At 38.5% G+C, this 14,349-nt stretch overlaps 1 protein-coding gene across 3 annotated transcripts in view; it reads left to right on the forward strand.

Moving 5' to 3' along the window:
- Positions 1-14,061, forward strand: part of unc13c (unc-13 homolog C (C. elegans)) — a 119,467-nt gene extending 105,406 nt beyond the window's left edge. For all 3 annotated transcript variants that reach the window (XM_085154659.1, XM_085154669.1, XM_085154678.1), the window contains 4 exons: positions 5,604-5,751; positions 8,522-8,614; positions 10,316-10,475; positions 12,377-14,061. In XM_085154659.1, coding sequence (XP_085010785.1) covers positions 5,604-5,751; positions 8,522-8,614; positions 10,316-10,475; positions 12,377-12,662 — 687 coding nt within the window. In that variant the 3' untranslated portion in view covers positions 12,663-14,061. The remainder of the gene's footprint in view (positions 1-5,603; positions 5,752-8,521; positions 8,615-10,315; positions 10,476-12,376) is intronic.
- Positions 14,062-14,349: the final 288 nt, after the last annotated feature.

A 14,349-nucleotide genomic window follows, 5' to 3' on the forward strand; every position in this document is an offset into this window, starting at 1 on the left:
CACCAGGTGATTCATGGCAGGGTTTTCTATGGCTGAGTTGCTACAGTGGTGTGAAAAAGTGTTTGCCCCCTTTCTGATTTCCTAGTGTTTTGCATATTTGTCATACTTACATGTTTCAGATTCAATTCAATTCAATTCAATTTTATTTATATAGCGCCAAATCACAACAAATGTCGCCTCAAGGCGCTTCATAGATACAGAGAAAAGCCCAACAATCATATGACCCCCTATGAGCAAGCACTTTGGCGACAGTGGGAAGGAAAAACTCCCTTTTAACAGGAAGAAACCTCCGGCAGAACCAGGCTCAGGGAGGGGCGGCCATCTGCTGCGACCGGTTGGGGTGAGAGAAGGAAGACAGGATAAAGACATGCTGTGGAAGAGAGACAGAGATTAATAACAGATACGATTCAATACAGAGAGGTCAGTTAATACATAGTGAGTGAGAAAGGTGACTGGAAAGGAAAAACTCAATGCATCATGGGAATCCCCCGGCAGCCTACATCTATTGCAGCATAACTAAGGGAGGATTCAGGGTCACCTGGTCCAGCCCTAACTATATGCTTTAGCAAAAAGGAAGGTTTTAAGCCTAATCTTAAAAGTAGAGATAGTGTCTGTCTCCTGAATCCAAACTGGAAGCTGGTTCCACAGAAGAGGGGCCTGAAAACTGAAGGCTCTGCCTCCCATTCTACTTTTAAATACTCTAGGAACAACAAGTAGGCCTGCAGAGCGGGAGCGAAGTGCTCTAATAGGGTGATATGGTACTACAAGGTCATTAAGATAAGATGGGGCCTGATTATTTAAGACCTTGTATGTGAGGAGCAGGATTTTGAATTCAATTCTGGATTTAACAGGAAGCCAATGAAGGGAAGCCAAAACAGGAGAAATATGCTCTCTCCTTCTAGTCCCTGTCAGTACTCTTACTGCAGCATTTTGGATTAACTGAAGGCTTTTCAGTGAGTTTTTTGGACATCCTGATAATAATGAATTGCAGTAGTCTAGCCTGGAAGTAATAAATGCATGAACTAGTTTTTCAGCGTCACTCTGAGACAGGATATTTCTAATTTTAGAGATGTTGCGCAAATGGAAGAACGCAGTCTTACATATTTGTTTAATATGTGCGTTGAAGGACATATCCTGGTCAAAAATGACTCCAAGGTTCCTCACAGTGTTACTGGAGGCCAAGGTAATGCCATCCAGAGTAAGAATCTGGTTAGATACCATATTTCTAAGCTTTTCAGCGCCGAGTACAATGACCTCAGTTTTATCTGAGTTAAGAAGCAGAAAGTTAGTGGCCATCCAAGTCTTTATGTCTTTAAGACATTCCTGCAGTTTAACTAATTGGTGTGTGTTATCTGGCTTCATGGACAGATAGAGCTGGGTGTCATCTGCATAGCAGTGAAAATGTATGCTATGTCTTCTAATGATGCTGCCTAGGGGAAGCATGTATAATGTAAACAGAATTGGTCCTAGCACTGAACCCTGTGGAACTCCATAATTAACCTCAGTGTGTGAAGAGGACTCTCCATTTACATGCACAAATTGGAGTCTATTAGATAGATATGATACAAACCACTGCAGTGCAATACCTGTAATACCTACAGCATGTTCTAATCGCTCTAATAGAATATTATGGTCAACAGTATCGAATGCTGCACTAAGGTCAAGAAGGACAAGCACAGAGATGAGTCCACTGTCAGAGGCCATAAGAAGATCATTTGTAACCTTCAATAAAGCTGTTTCTGTGCTGTGATGAGCTCTGAAACCTGACTGAAACTCTTCAAATAAACCATTCCTCTGCAGATGATCTGTTAGCTGTTTGACAACTACTCTAAATCTTTGATCATCAAACAATTTGTATATATTAGACAAAGATAACCCACGTAAATACAGATTACAGTTTTTAAATGATGATTTCATTGATTAAGGGAAAAAGGATATCCAAACCTATCGGGTTCTGTGTGAAAAATTAATTGGCTGTCTTGTTAAATCATGAATTAACTGTGATTAACCACTTTTTTTTTTTGGAAAGTTTGATTCAGTTTTACTAAACACAGTCAGGCCTGATTACTGGCAGACCTGTTGAATTACAAAATTACTGAGAACCTGAGTGACAAAGTGAAGAAGACTGAGAGGTCTCAAAAAGCAACACCCCTGCTACAATCTAAAGCAGGGGTAGGCAACTCCAGGCCTCAAGTGCTGATGTCCTGCAGGTTTTAGATGTGTCCTTGATCCAACGCAGCTGATTCAAATTGCTAAATGACCTCTTCAACATGTCTTGAAGTTATCCAGAGGCCTGGTAATGAACTAATCATTTGATTCAGGTGTGTTGACCCAGGGTGCGATCCAAAACCTGCAGGGCACCGGAACTCGAGGCCTGGAGTTGCCTACCCCTGATCTAAAGAAACACAAGAGAAACAAAGTCACTGTCAAAGTCACATTCTGTGGGTTGACGAGACAAAATCTGAACTTATATGAAGGTTTGATTCCTGTTAGATCTGGCATATAAGTAACACAGCATTTCAAAAAAGGACCATAATACCAACAGTAAAATATGGTGGTGGTAGTGTAATAGGGTGGAACTTAATAAAATAATAAATAACATTAAAATAATTATTTAGCAGTTTTAAAAAAAAAACTGAAATACTGGTCACAAGTTGTAGTATTTGCTCCAAAGCGATGCTCTTTGGTTCAACCAGGAGCTTGTTAGTATTTCTTGTTTGCTTGTTAATGTTAATATTGATGAAGTGAAACTACAAGAGTATGGTGCACAACTTAAAACTAAAAATAAATTGCATCTTAAAAATACCTCTGACACTTCCCAAGCCCATAGAAAAAGAAGAAAAAACAGCAGCATTTTACTTTTCTGCCATTTGACAGTTTTTGTAAAAGGATACAAAATGATACCAAGTCCGAGTTCTTCAGGCACAAGAGGAGAGTTATGGCAAGGTGCCACTATGGAAACACGACTCCATAAGGTGTAGAAAAAAACTAATTGATTTTGCTGTCACCAAGGAAACTACCTGGAGGTTTAAATCAATCATGTCACTGAAATTCTTTCATCAGTATTCCAATGAGAGCAGTCGATTAACACAGAGTTGGTAGAAATTTAGAAATTCTGTTTAAATGGCTACCTGAATCATACAGTCTAAAAAACAGAACAACCCCAAAACCCATCAAAAATAGATACACTAAAATTTTTTAAAAATGTGCCGTTCATCAGTAACTATAAATATATAGAACTCCAATGGCAGGCTATATAAGCTGATTTTTCACTGCAGGAATGTAAGGCAGACATATGCTGACAGGAGAGACACTCTAGAAACCTCTTTCAGGCTTTCTAAAATACAGTATTATACTGTATGTTTGTTCTCATCAACATTATGAAGAGTTCTGAACGTTTTAATGGTGGCACTCAGCTGATCTTTGTCTTGCTTCACATAAGCAGGTGGTATTCCAATAATGCACTTATTGAAAACTGCTTTTCAAAGGATTTCCTTCGGGCAGGTTACTACAGTTAGAATATGCAGCAACTTACAATGACTCACTAGTTACTACGGTTGAGAACATTCTACACTTTATTAAAGCCAAACCTATATAAAGACAAAAAAAAACCCCTGAAAATACACAATTTCTTCTTGGACTAAAAAGTTAAATCCTGTGCAACATATTTATTTATTTAAATGCTTTTTTATTTAAATATTTAAATATAATATTTCATCCAAGCTGAACTTCAAACCTGTAAAAATTAATGGGCAGGATAATGCACTGGCCTAAGCAGACCTTACCTGACAAACTAGCACACTTAACAGAGCCCCAGTAATGTATTATTTATCCTTTATTTGAACTCTGGCCTTGTCTGATTGTATGAGAAAGATGTCTGAGAGTTCCTCGATAAAATGTATATTTGATATAGTTAATAAGATAATATGTAGGCATTTATTGAAGTGGATTTCAGAATAGATCCCAGTTTTTGAACAACAAACATAGTTATTAGAAAAAAAAACTGATAATAAGATTCTTTATGGAGGGCATTTTATTTGTCTTTTTTTGTTATCAAATGTTAGTATTACCAGAAAATAAACTGTTAGTAATCACTTACTTGCTCAGGTAAATGTGCTAAAGACTAATCAGCAGAAGACTACAGCCTCACATCATTAACTACCAAATGCAAACCCCTGCTAAGCCTCGAAGATAGAGAAAATAAATGAAGAAGAAAAACTAAATCAAATATATGAGGCAAAATATAAGGAACTGGAGGAAAGTAATCGGGTAACAAAAAGAAAGTACGGATGTTGTAAAGGTGGCCGGTGATTTTACTGGAGGCAGGGTGATATCTTGAGCATGCAGGTTGGTTTGGGTCTTTTTTCCAGAGGGAATGCAGCACTGCAGCCCAGCAGTAACACTGCAGGCATTTTTCAGGATGAGGCGACACTCTTATAGATCAGTACAGCTTATTCTGTGAGTCTTAGTGCTGTGACGGTGATTAGAATGAGGAGGTGATATTTTTTTATTTGAATAAATTGTTTCAAATGTTCTGACCTAAAATGAGACAAATCTCCAAGGCACAAAATACAGACATTCTGAACATCTTCCTGTGTTACATGGTGGGAAATTGTGAATAGATACAACTCTTATTGCACCACTGTTTGTTTAAGCCAATTCAATTGTAGTTGGATGTGGGTTTTTTTTTTTAAATAACTATAGATGTTAATCTCAGGGAATTTTAGGTATATTTAGTGTTTCCTGGGCATTTTATGGATAGAATATGTGCTGTTTCTCTTTCTTTCTCTTAAAACGCCACTGATGACTCAACCTTTGCACGCCAGATTATGTATAATTCACAAGAAGCACATGTCGGTCAAACTTTATGACTAATAAATCATTGGTGAGGCAGACAACAGCGCCTCCCCATGTGTCGAGTCACTGCCAAGTACTGACCTGACACCAGTCAGAAAATATTTACCGGCACTTTCTCCATTGTGGTGTCAAGCTTTGTCTGATAAAGACAATGCGGTTCGGATGTCACTCTGCAGCTGTGTATACCTTATCTCTGTCTACTGCATTTTCTGTCCAGTGTATTTATTGACATGAGATAAGGGTGCACAAACTTTTTAACTTGGATCATGACAACAGAAACTCCACAAACAACACAAGCGCCCTTAACAATAGCTCTTTTGTCTGTGTAATGATCATGTGTTGTAGAAGAAAGCTAGCTGAACAGATAAGCACAAAAAAACAGTCCGTCTTTTCTTAATAAGATCTCTCCATGGTCTCCCATCTTCCATATGTAGGAGTGGTGACAGCATTTCAAAAGAATGCAAAGCTTTGTGTGTACTCAGCTATCATGCTTATCAGCGCAAATGTGCATTAACCACCCAAGCAGGGGTTTCAGATTTAAATGCACGGTAATTAGACAGAAAAGTGGCTATTACTGCTGTCTCTTGCCTGGTCTCCTGCTTGGAAAATGCATACTGTCCACATAATCTCAGGTTATTTCTCTGCCAACTGAAACTTGCTGATGTGTATGAACTCAACAGAGGATTCCTTCCTGGAAAACATTCTTGGAGTCATCTGGAAGTTAACTCCTCTTTCTTTTCATATAGCAATACTTCCATGCTGGAGGAAATGGCCTGAAGAAAACTTTCCTCGAAAAGAGCCCTGATATGAAGTCCCTCAAATATGCTCTCAGCCTTTACACTCAACCTACAGATGCCTTGATCAAGAAATATATATGCACCCAAACCTCTCAAGGTAAGCACCTAGCTATGGTCAGGCTCAATTGGGTTTCAGTGTGGGAGGGAATGGAGTTATTTCAGCATTCAAATGCTGGAAAACCTTTGTCTTAAGAGCTATACTCTGTATTCTCTCTGCCTTGCTTGGGGAGCTTCACTTTTACAGAAAGCATCTATAAAAACACAGTGAGAGTGCCAGCAAAGGCGTGAAAAAAGACAGATTGGTCATTCTATTGTGAAGCTATATTTTAGCACCTAGGCAGAAGTGAATAAACATATTTTTATGACGACTGATTACACTTGTAGCAAAACAGTTTATTCACAACATATTTGTTGCTGTAATTTACAGTTAATATCTGATTTGTCTGCAACATTTCGGAGTTGTAATACTTTATTTAACCTTAACATTATGGTGTTTCCCATCAGTATTTACCCCATATATATTGCTGTAAATGTGTTCTGAAGATGCCTCTTTTTTACTTTATTTCCTATCAGCTTAAATGCACAGTGAACATTGCTGTAATTGCATTTATCTCATCACTGTAGGAGCACTGTTCCTCTTTCACTGTAAATAACTTTAAAAACAAACAAACAGCAACAGTATCTTTGGACTTTTCATCCTGTATGCTTAAGGGCTTAATTGCTCTCATGCTCTTTTCCCTTCACTCTCTCATTAACAATGCATAAAAAAACACTGTCGGGATAAATACGATATACAGTATTTGCTATGTAAATCCATAAATTCTCTTTTGTGCAGTCGCCTCACTCTTTCTTTCCAGCATCTCTGGCACACTTGTATATGTTGTTGACTCATCCGTCTTTATTTGGATTTTCTTCTCTGTAATAAGGCGGAAATACCTTCAGGTATCCAGAGATGCTCAAGAGGGAATTCAACCCGGCAGGGCGTTGAAGCTTTAAGCTCCCGGTTCCCTCAGTGCGCTCAGCCTTGTAGAACACTGCATAGCAGGCAGCAGGAAACTGAAAGCCTGTAGGAAAAAGCTCGGCAGCCAGCAGGCCAACCAGCATTGCCGTTTTCCCTGAGTGGCAGATGGGCATAGATGCACAGTGTTTGGCTGTGTGCTATTTTCAGATTGCTCGATGTGTTTCTCTTCTTCCACCCGCGCTACATCTCTCATCCCATTCCAGCTCCATCCGCAATTTCACACCGTGTTTTTGCTTTTTATCTGAGGTGGCCTAATGTTCTGTCTTTAAGTGGAAGTAGTGAGCTGGTTGGGGTCAAAAATTAAAGAATGTGGAGATGATGCTTGATGTAGCACAGTGGACACAGTTTCATTAATCACCAACCCCTGTGCTCTGAGAACGACATATTTAGACCACGGCATGTACCAGTTTAATCCTGCCAAGCCTGCTCTCGGAAGCATACATGTGTCTCTTTGTTGAGTGGGGGCTGAGGTTGTCTAGCTTACAGTAATCTCGCATGAATATTTTGCAGTTTTTTGGTTATGTAGTATTCATGTGTTGAAATGTCACTCGGTGTAGGCTAAGCAGTGGAAAACAGTGGAAAAAAATCTGGGAATTTAAGAGCAAGTCTTCGTCAATTAATGCAGACAACTCACCTTTCTTATCTGCATTTTCCTCACCTAAGGCCTGCTCGCTGCCACCTTGGTTTTTATCTATCCCTGCTTTCTTTTATCTTCAACATGTACCATTTGTCTTCTTCACACTTTGAGCTTCCACGTCTCTCAGAATTCCTTTTCTAGTATCTGTTGAGTACACCGGTATATTTTTTTTTTTTTTCATAAATGCACAACATATCATAATGTCTAATGGTTTTTACACTGATAGCTAAAGTGACCATGCAGTGGCATTGCTGTGTGTTCTCACAAGTTCAGGACTTCATTGTGCTGCAGTTTCGTAGTTCTACATCGGCTTCCTGGGGCTTCATTACAATAAATCTCAAGGCTTGTTTCCCCATTACCAGCCACAACGGGTGCTGCATGTTTGGCATGTATTGATTAGCTATTGGATCAACATGCCTCTACATTAAGTAGTGTTCAATGTCTACTTGCTCCCGGCTGGCTTAAACATGAAGCAGCTGAAATGAGCAGGGCTCCCTACATCAGACAGTATGTAACATGGTCAGCAATCCATTCTAATTGTTCATCTCTGACTGAGTGACACGTTAATGATGCTGCACAGCAACTGAGCAGAGTCCTCCTTTATATTCATGCATTCCCTTTGCCTCATCTATTTCCTTTCTGTTGCATAGCATTCATAGTGTGTTTCCATGGAGTTAAATCCAGTGTTTTCACTTGAGCTATGACGTTGTTGATTTCATCATGTAGAACATTATTTATTTAGTGGATTCCTTCACAACATGTGCCTTTTTCACGGCCCTCAAACCAGACAGATTATTTCATTTTTTTCTATTTTTATTTACTTGTTGTTATTCTTGTTTAGCCTGGAGCTAAAGGAAACTCTGGCTTTGCTTCCTACTGGGCTGCCATGAGAGTGAAAACAAGTCTACTCTCTTACTGTTTTCCTTATGTCTGTTTTTTCTCTTTTAGTTCTGACACGCTCATGTGTTTATACACAGCTTTTTGGATCAATCTTTGGATTCACCAGGTGCACAGATAGTTGTCTTCACAGTTTTGCATCTGTCCTCGCATCCTCCCTCTTTCTCTCTTTTTTCGGTCTCCATCTCTTTTATTTCGGGTTGCTGATCTCTGTATTTCTCTCCCTGCTTCCTCACTGCTGCTCCTCCATTCTTTCTGATTTTCATTACGCCTCTTTCCAATTCTCCTGTTGCTGTTTTGGTGTGTGTCCAGGTCAGTCATCCAACGGATCAGTGGGGGAGGTGTCGATGCAAGTGAATCTCATCTCTCACCCTGGCACTGGAGAGCACAAAGTCAGCGTGAAGGGTGAGCTTTTTCCTATACTCAAGCCCGCTTTTTGTTATTTCTAGTCAAATCTGTTCACACCTGCAAATATTCACAAAAATCTATCTCATCTGTGCAACTGGGCTGCAGGGGCCATCAGCAGCACAGCTGCATGTTCTTGGAGCGCCTTCAAAATCAGAGAATAAGGAAATTACCTTTTGATATGTTGTTTCTTATTGTAATTAAATAGAAAATCAGGTGTTTTATGCATGACAGTGTCGGGATTGATGCAGTATTGTCATATTTGTAATAGCTGTTGTTGTCGATTCCACTAGGTACTATAGGTATTATTCAATCATTCTTCTAAGCTTTCAAATGACCATGCATATTTGGAGTCAACCAGACTTTGCACGTGACCTTATTTTCCATTAACTTTTTAAGCAGTTCCATGCAATTTCACATGGGGCAATAGTTTTGGCCTTTATGTGTGTCTCCTGTTTAAGTGTTAGTAACATTCTTCTTCTTCTATGTTGTGTTGTTTCATGGTTGCTGGCAAACAGCTTATAGATACATTATCACCACCTTCTGGTAGTAGTAGAGCATTACATACTACAAGACATTGATAAAAACAAAGGAAATTTTATTACGTAATCAAACTTAAGCAAAAGACAATTGCAAAAAATAACTTTTTTTAAAACTAATTCAGTTGTTATTTGATCGTCCAAATTTAATCTTTAATAGTTTCATTCTTTCAAATCGTCTGCATTTGCCAGTGTGATTTTTTTTTTAAAAAAAAACAATGCACCTGAAAAGCCTTTTACCAAAACGGGGTCCTAAAACTGCATTGTTATCCCTGCAAGTTATACTTCTATTGTACTTACATTACATCCTGCTAGAGCACAGTACAAAGTCACTGTAATTAGGGGATAGCTGAAAAAAAAAAGATTGATACTTGAATACTGTAATAACTATAAACTGGAAAATACATAGGTCTGCTACTACACAGGTAAGACAAGTCAAGTTCAGCTATGCATGTACAGCTGGCTCAAAGGTTGGCTGTTTATTAGTTCTTTGCTTTATCATTACAGAATTTCTCCAGAGATTTATTTCTTTTAATTCACTGTGAGCCTCCTTATTTCCTTACAGTGTCTCTAAACCTGCCTCCCCTCAAAAGCACCATAAGCATTAGAGAAACATGAGAGCAAAGCAACAATGTTTTCACAAACAGGAAAAGCCATCATTACATGAGTCACAGTTTAGCTTTTGATTAAATTTTTTCTGCATTTCCTGAATTTAAATTTGGCAGCTCACACAGAAAATCCAGCATGCTGCCACATCATTATGGTTTACTGACGCTGCATGTCAGTCGATGTCTCTGGTCTTCTTCACTGTGGATTTACTCGTTATTTGAATTTCAGTGCAGAAGAGTGAGTATGAAAAGAAATCTTTGCAGGCTGATTTATAGGCACTAACACGCAGAGATGTTTACCATTAATTCTGCAGATAGCTGGAAATGTTTCTGTTATCAGGCTCTCTTATGCTTGCTCCAACAGTATCTCAGTTTAACGTGACATTTTCTACATTTAGCCGTTTATATGTGGGAACAAGATAAATACAGGTCCAAAAATAGAAACTGAGCTTGGAATACGCAATCTTTTTTTGGCAGAATTAGTGGACTTTCCTTTCTTGTACCTGTGTCCATGTTGTAATGAATGAGATTATTATTTCCTCTGCGTTCCTCAGTGGTCGGAGTGAACAACCTCATCTGGCAAACCAACGCCATGTTCCGGCCATTTGTAGAAGTCAATGCTGTGGGTCCACATCTGGCTGACAAGAAACGCAAATTCAGCACCAAGACCAAGAATAACAATTGGTCACCAAAGTACAATGAAACATTCCAGTAGTAAGTATCTGTGTCCTCCTCGTCAGTTACAGAAGTGAATAAAATTGTGAGCAATTTTATTCACTTCTTGTAATATTGTAATATTCTTTAATTTAGTGTCATTTTTTCTATTACTGTCATTAATAATAATATACTTCATATATTTGCTTCAAATCAGAAATCAGTGTGCTATCTGCAAACTACAAACACAAAGTGTAAATAAAATATGGATGCATCCTGGAACTGTAATGTCACCTATTGTTTTGTGCTCTACTCTTTCAAAAGATATTTTTGGCAGAGTTATGTTTGGACAACAGGTCTCAGTATTAAGTTATCAAATAGCAAATGTTAACTAGCCTAGATAACTAGGGTGCATCTATATACAATATAAAAGATAGCTGGAGCTTTGAGGTCTGTAAAGTGAAGCCAGTGCTGAAGCCCCTGAAACTTGCATTATTTTTAATGGCCAGCAGGGGATAACTCCTCTGTTTGCACAAAGATTCTTGTTATACAGAGGTGTAAGGGAACTTAGCCCTTGGCTCCCTTTCTCAGGGACCTCAGTCAACACTTTTGGAAAGACTTCATGTCCTTGATCGCTAGTTTCCAATCATACTGAAAAGAACATGAACCCCTTTTGATAAATCATGGTCAAACTAAGATTCAGAAAAGATAATGGATGACTAATAACTTACAATTTACAACTTGAGCAGCAACGAGCAGCCAGTGTCCCTTAGTTTCTCTGTCAGATACACTATGTGTTAGTCATGTCCATCACAGTGGCTATATCTTTTATATACTATATTTCTGCATCACACAGTGATGAATGCTAATAATTTGTCCAAAATTTACATAATGAAAAATGTTACTTTTGTTGCAGAGTCTATCAGTAAAATGAACTACACAGTGAGCCATATTATTTATCAGGTTTTTCCTTTTTAAACTGAACGCCAGAATGACAGTCCTGTCCCAGTTCAGTCCACACCATCAGTCATCTATAATAATAAAAATGTCCCATGTAGGGGAAATAAGCTGCAGAGACACCAAAAAATAAATAAATGTTTATTTCTGTTTTAAAGTTGGGCACTTCAGGTCTCAGGTGGCTATTCAACAAACTGCAGTTTTTGGCACATTACCTTCATTTTTAACAACTGAGATTGCTGCACACTACAAAGAAAGCAGCAGCAATCTATATGCTTAATAGTACCTGTAACACCTTACTTTTCTAACCTTAGAATGTACATTATTAAGCAGCATTATTTTTGTAATAAAAGCAAATCAAGCAACTGTTTTAGCGTGACAATTTTAAGCATTGTATTTCTCAGAGTCAGGCCCACTCAGCCAAGTCATCTGGAGTGATCTTAGCGTTAGCAGCACACATTGTGATGAATGGAAGCACAGTGCAGTCTGCATATATATTCACCCCAAGCATTGTCATTTGAATTTCAAGAAGCCACAGATTTCTGTGGATTATTAGAAAAAAGCCTAAGAAAAAAGCTCAGAATAATTGCTCTTTTGAATAGATATATTAATTTCCCTCACAAAACATGATTGGGTTTCTCATGATTGCCACACATACAGTAAGGAGGCTTTTCACTGTGGAAATGTCACCATGCCAGACTTGTTTACTGACAGGCTATATTCAGCTGTAAACAAAGCCAAATGTCAGCAGTTCGTTCACATTCTTGTACAGTTCCTGACAGGAACACTTATTAAGCTTATATGATAATAGGAAAAAAGTGCATTCAGGTTAGTTTCATGTACTTTTAAGTGACACTCAGACACCCTCTCACTGCCTTTGATGTAAATTTTCATTACCCATGATGGTTGTTTTAAAAGTAGGATTTAGGACTACTTTTTAATTCTGTTCATGTCTAATTTTTTTCTAAGTCACACCCCAACCTCATCCTTGTCATTTTTCTCAGTGTTCTGAGTAACGAACACGGTCCAGAGGTCTATGAGCTCCATGTCTCAGTGAAGGACTACTGCTTTGCCCGTGAGGACCGCATCATCGGCATGACCGTCATCCCTCTCAAAGAGCTGGCAGACAAGGGCAGCTGCGCCGCCTGCTACCCGCTGGTGAAGAGCATCTCCATGGACGAAACGGGCATCACCATCATGAGGATACTCTCTCAAAGGACCAACGACGAGGTGGCCAAAGAGTTTGTGCGTCTCAAGACAGACACGCGCTCGGCGGAGGAAGTGTCATAACGTGGAGCAAAAAAAAAACAAAAAAACCCCCCACAGTATTAAATGAGTTGTGTTGTCTTAGGTAAACGATAGCGAGGGAAAGATGGAAGATGAGAAAGAGCAGTAGCAACAGTTGTTCTTTCGGGATAGAGGATCACTCAGAAGGAGAATAAGATTGTCCAAAGAGAAATGGAGGAGGCCCAAATGTGGCGAGGCAGCAAAGAGAGAGAGAGAGAGCAAGAGAGAGAAAGTTGTGTTTGTTTGTTTGTTTTTGTGCATGTGCGTAAAACATCTGTTGGAATGTTCATTTTAAAACTACAGTATGTACAAGTGTTTACTTACCGTATGCTTACTATTAAGTACTATATTCTACGAGTTATGTTAATGAGACATGATATCTTTTGTACAACATTAGTCTTTTTGAACAGAGATTTGTTCCAATAAAGTGCCAAACCAGTGGAAAAAAAAGAACAAAATCAACGTATATGAATTATGGTGAACTTAGTATGTTTGAAATTTGCTCGATTATTTTGTCCGGTGTAAGTCATTTTCTGACCATGTGGCGTTTCGATTGTTGCAAATTCGTTCATTTTGCACCCTCGTTTTTTGGCCTCACGTGCTTCCACACAGCACTGATGTGCATGTCCTCTTCTCGGTCATGTCTCTCCCATGATTCCACAGTGACCGCTGAGCAGGGTCCTGTCCCCTTGCCTTCAAACTGTTTGTATTTTAAGTCGACCTGAAAATAGACCATGTTTTTTTAAATGGCGATGACTGCTATCTAAACCTTCATAGGTGTTTGTAATTTTATAACCATGACAACAATGACGACAGCCTCCAGTGCTAACAGTCCTAGCAGAAAGGATGGAAATGTTTTCTTTTTCTTTGGCTTTTTGCTCTTGGTTTTTCTGCCATCGGCTTCCAACCTTTCTGAATGACCACTGTGAACATGAGCTTTGGAAGGCAAGCTTACATGACATTGCTGACAGTTTGATATTATTGTTTCATATTTTTCCGATAACTTTGTTCCTGATAAACTGCCAAAGTTATATAAAGTATTTGTACAAAAGCAATCCATTACATGTATGAAGATATATATGTACATGTGATCTTTACTTTTTCAATGCTTAATATTTGATTGTTGATAGGGTGGTACTAAGATTTTATTTTTTTTATTTCATGTGAAGCTGTTAACCGATACGAAAGTTGCACATGTTACTTTACACATTAGTTTTATCAGCTTCTGTCATTGGAATTATTTTTCTTCATAAAGGAAAGAGTCTAACATTTGGTAAATATGCAACATTCCTATGTATTGCACTGATGGCGAATTGTATGTCATGTAAATATATTTAGTGAGATATTGTACAAAAGTCTACTTTTCTTCTATGTGCATAAAGTATGTGCAAATGTGTTAAAACATCCGGGTCCTTTTGGAAATTGTCCAGTAAGCTTCCCTTTTATCCATCATAACCACCATGGAAATTACATTACCCCTTAAAGGGTTTCTGCATGCATTTTATTTCGCAGTCAAAAAAGGAACAAACTTAATGGAGCTGGGTCTGAGATATTGAGATATATCCGTAACACACGTTTTTATAAAACTCATAACATGATGCCTACAGTATCCACAATGCAACTCAACTGCCAACTAAATACATCCTTTCTAAAACAGCCAAGTGTGTGGCATAAAGATTCTTTTTGCATA

Source organism: Neolamprologus multifasciatus, chromosome 1 (genome assembly GCF_963576455.1).
Source record: "Neolamprologus multifasciatus chromosome 1, fNeoMul1.2, whole genome shotgun sequence".
Lineage (NCBI taxonomy): Eukaryota > Metazoa > Chordata > Actinopteri > Cichliformes > Cichlidae > Neolamprologus > Neolamprologus multifasciatus.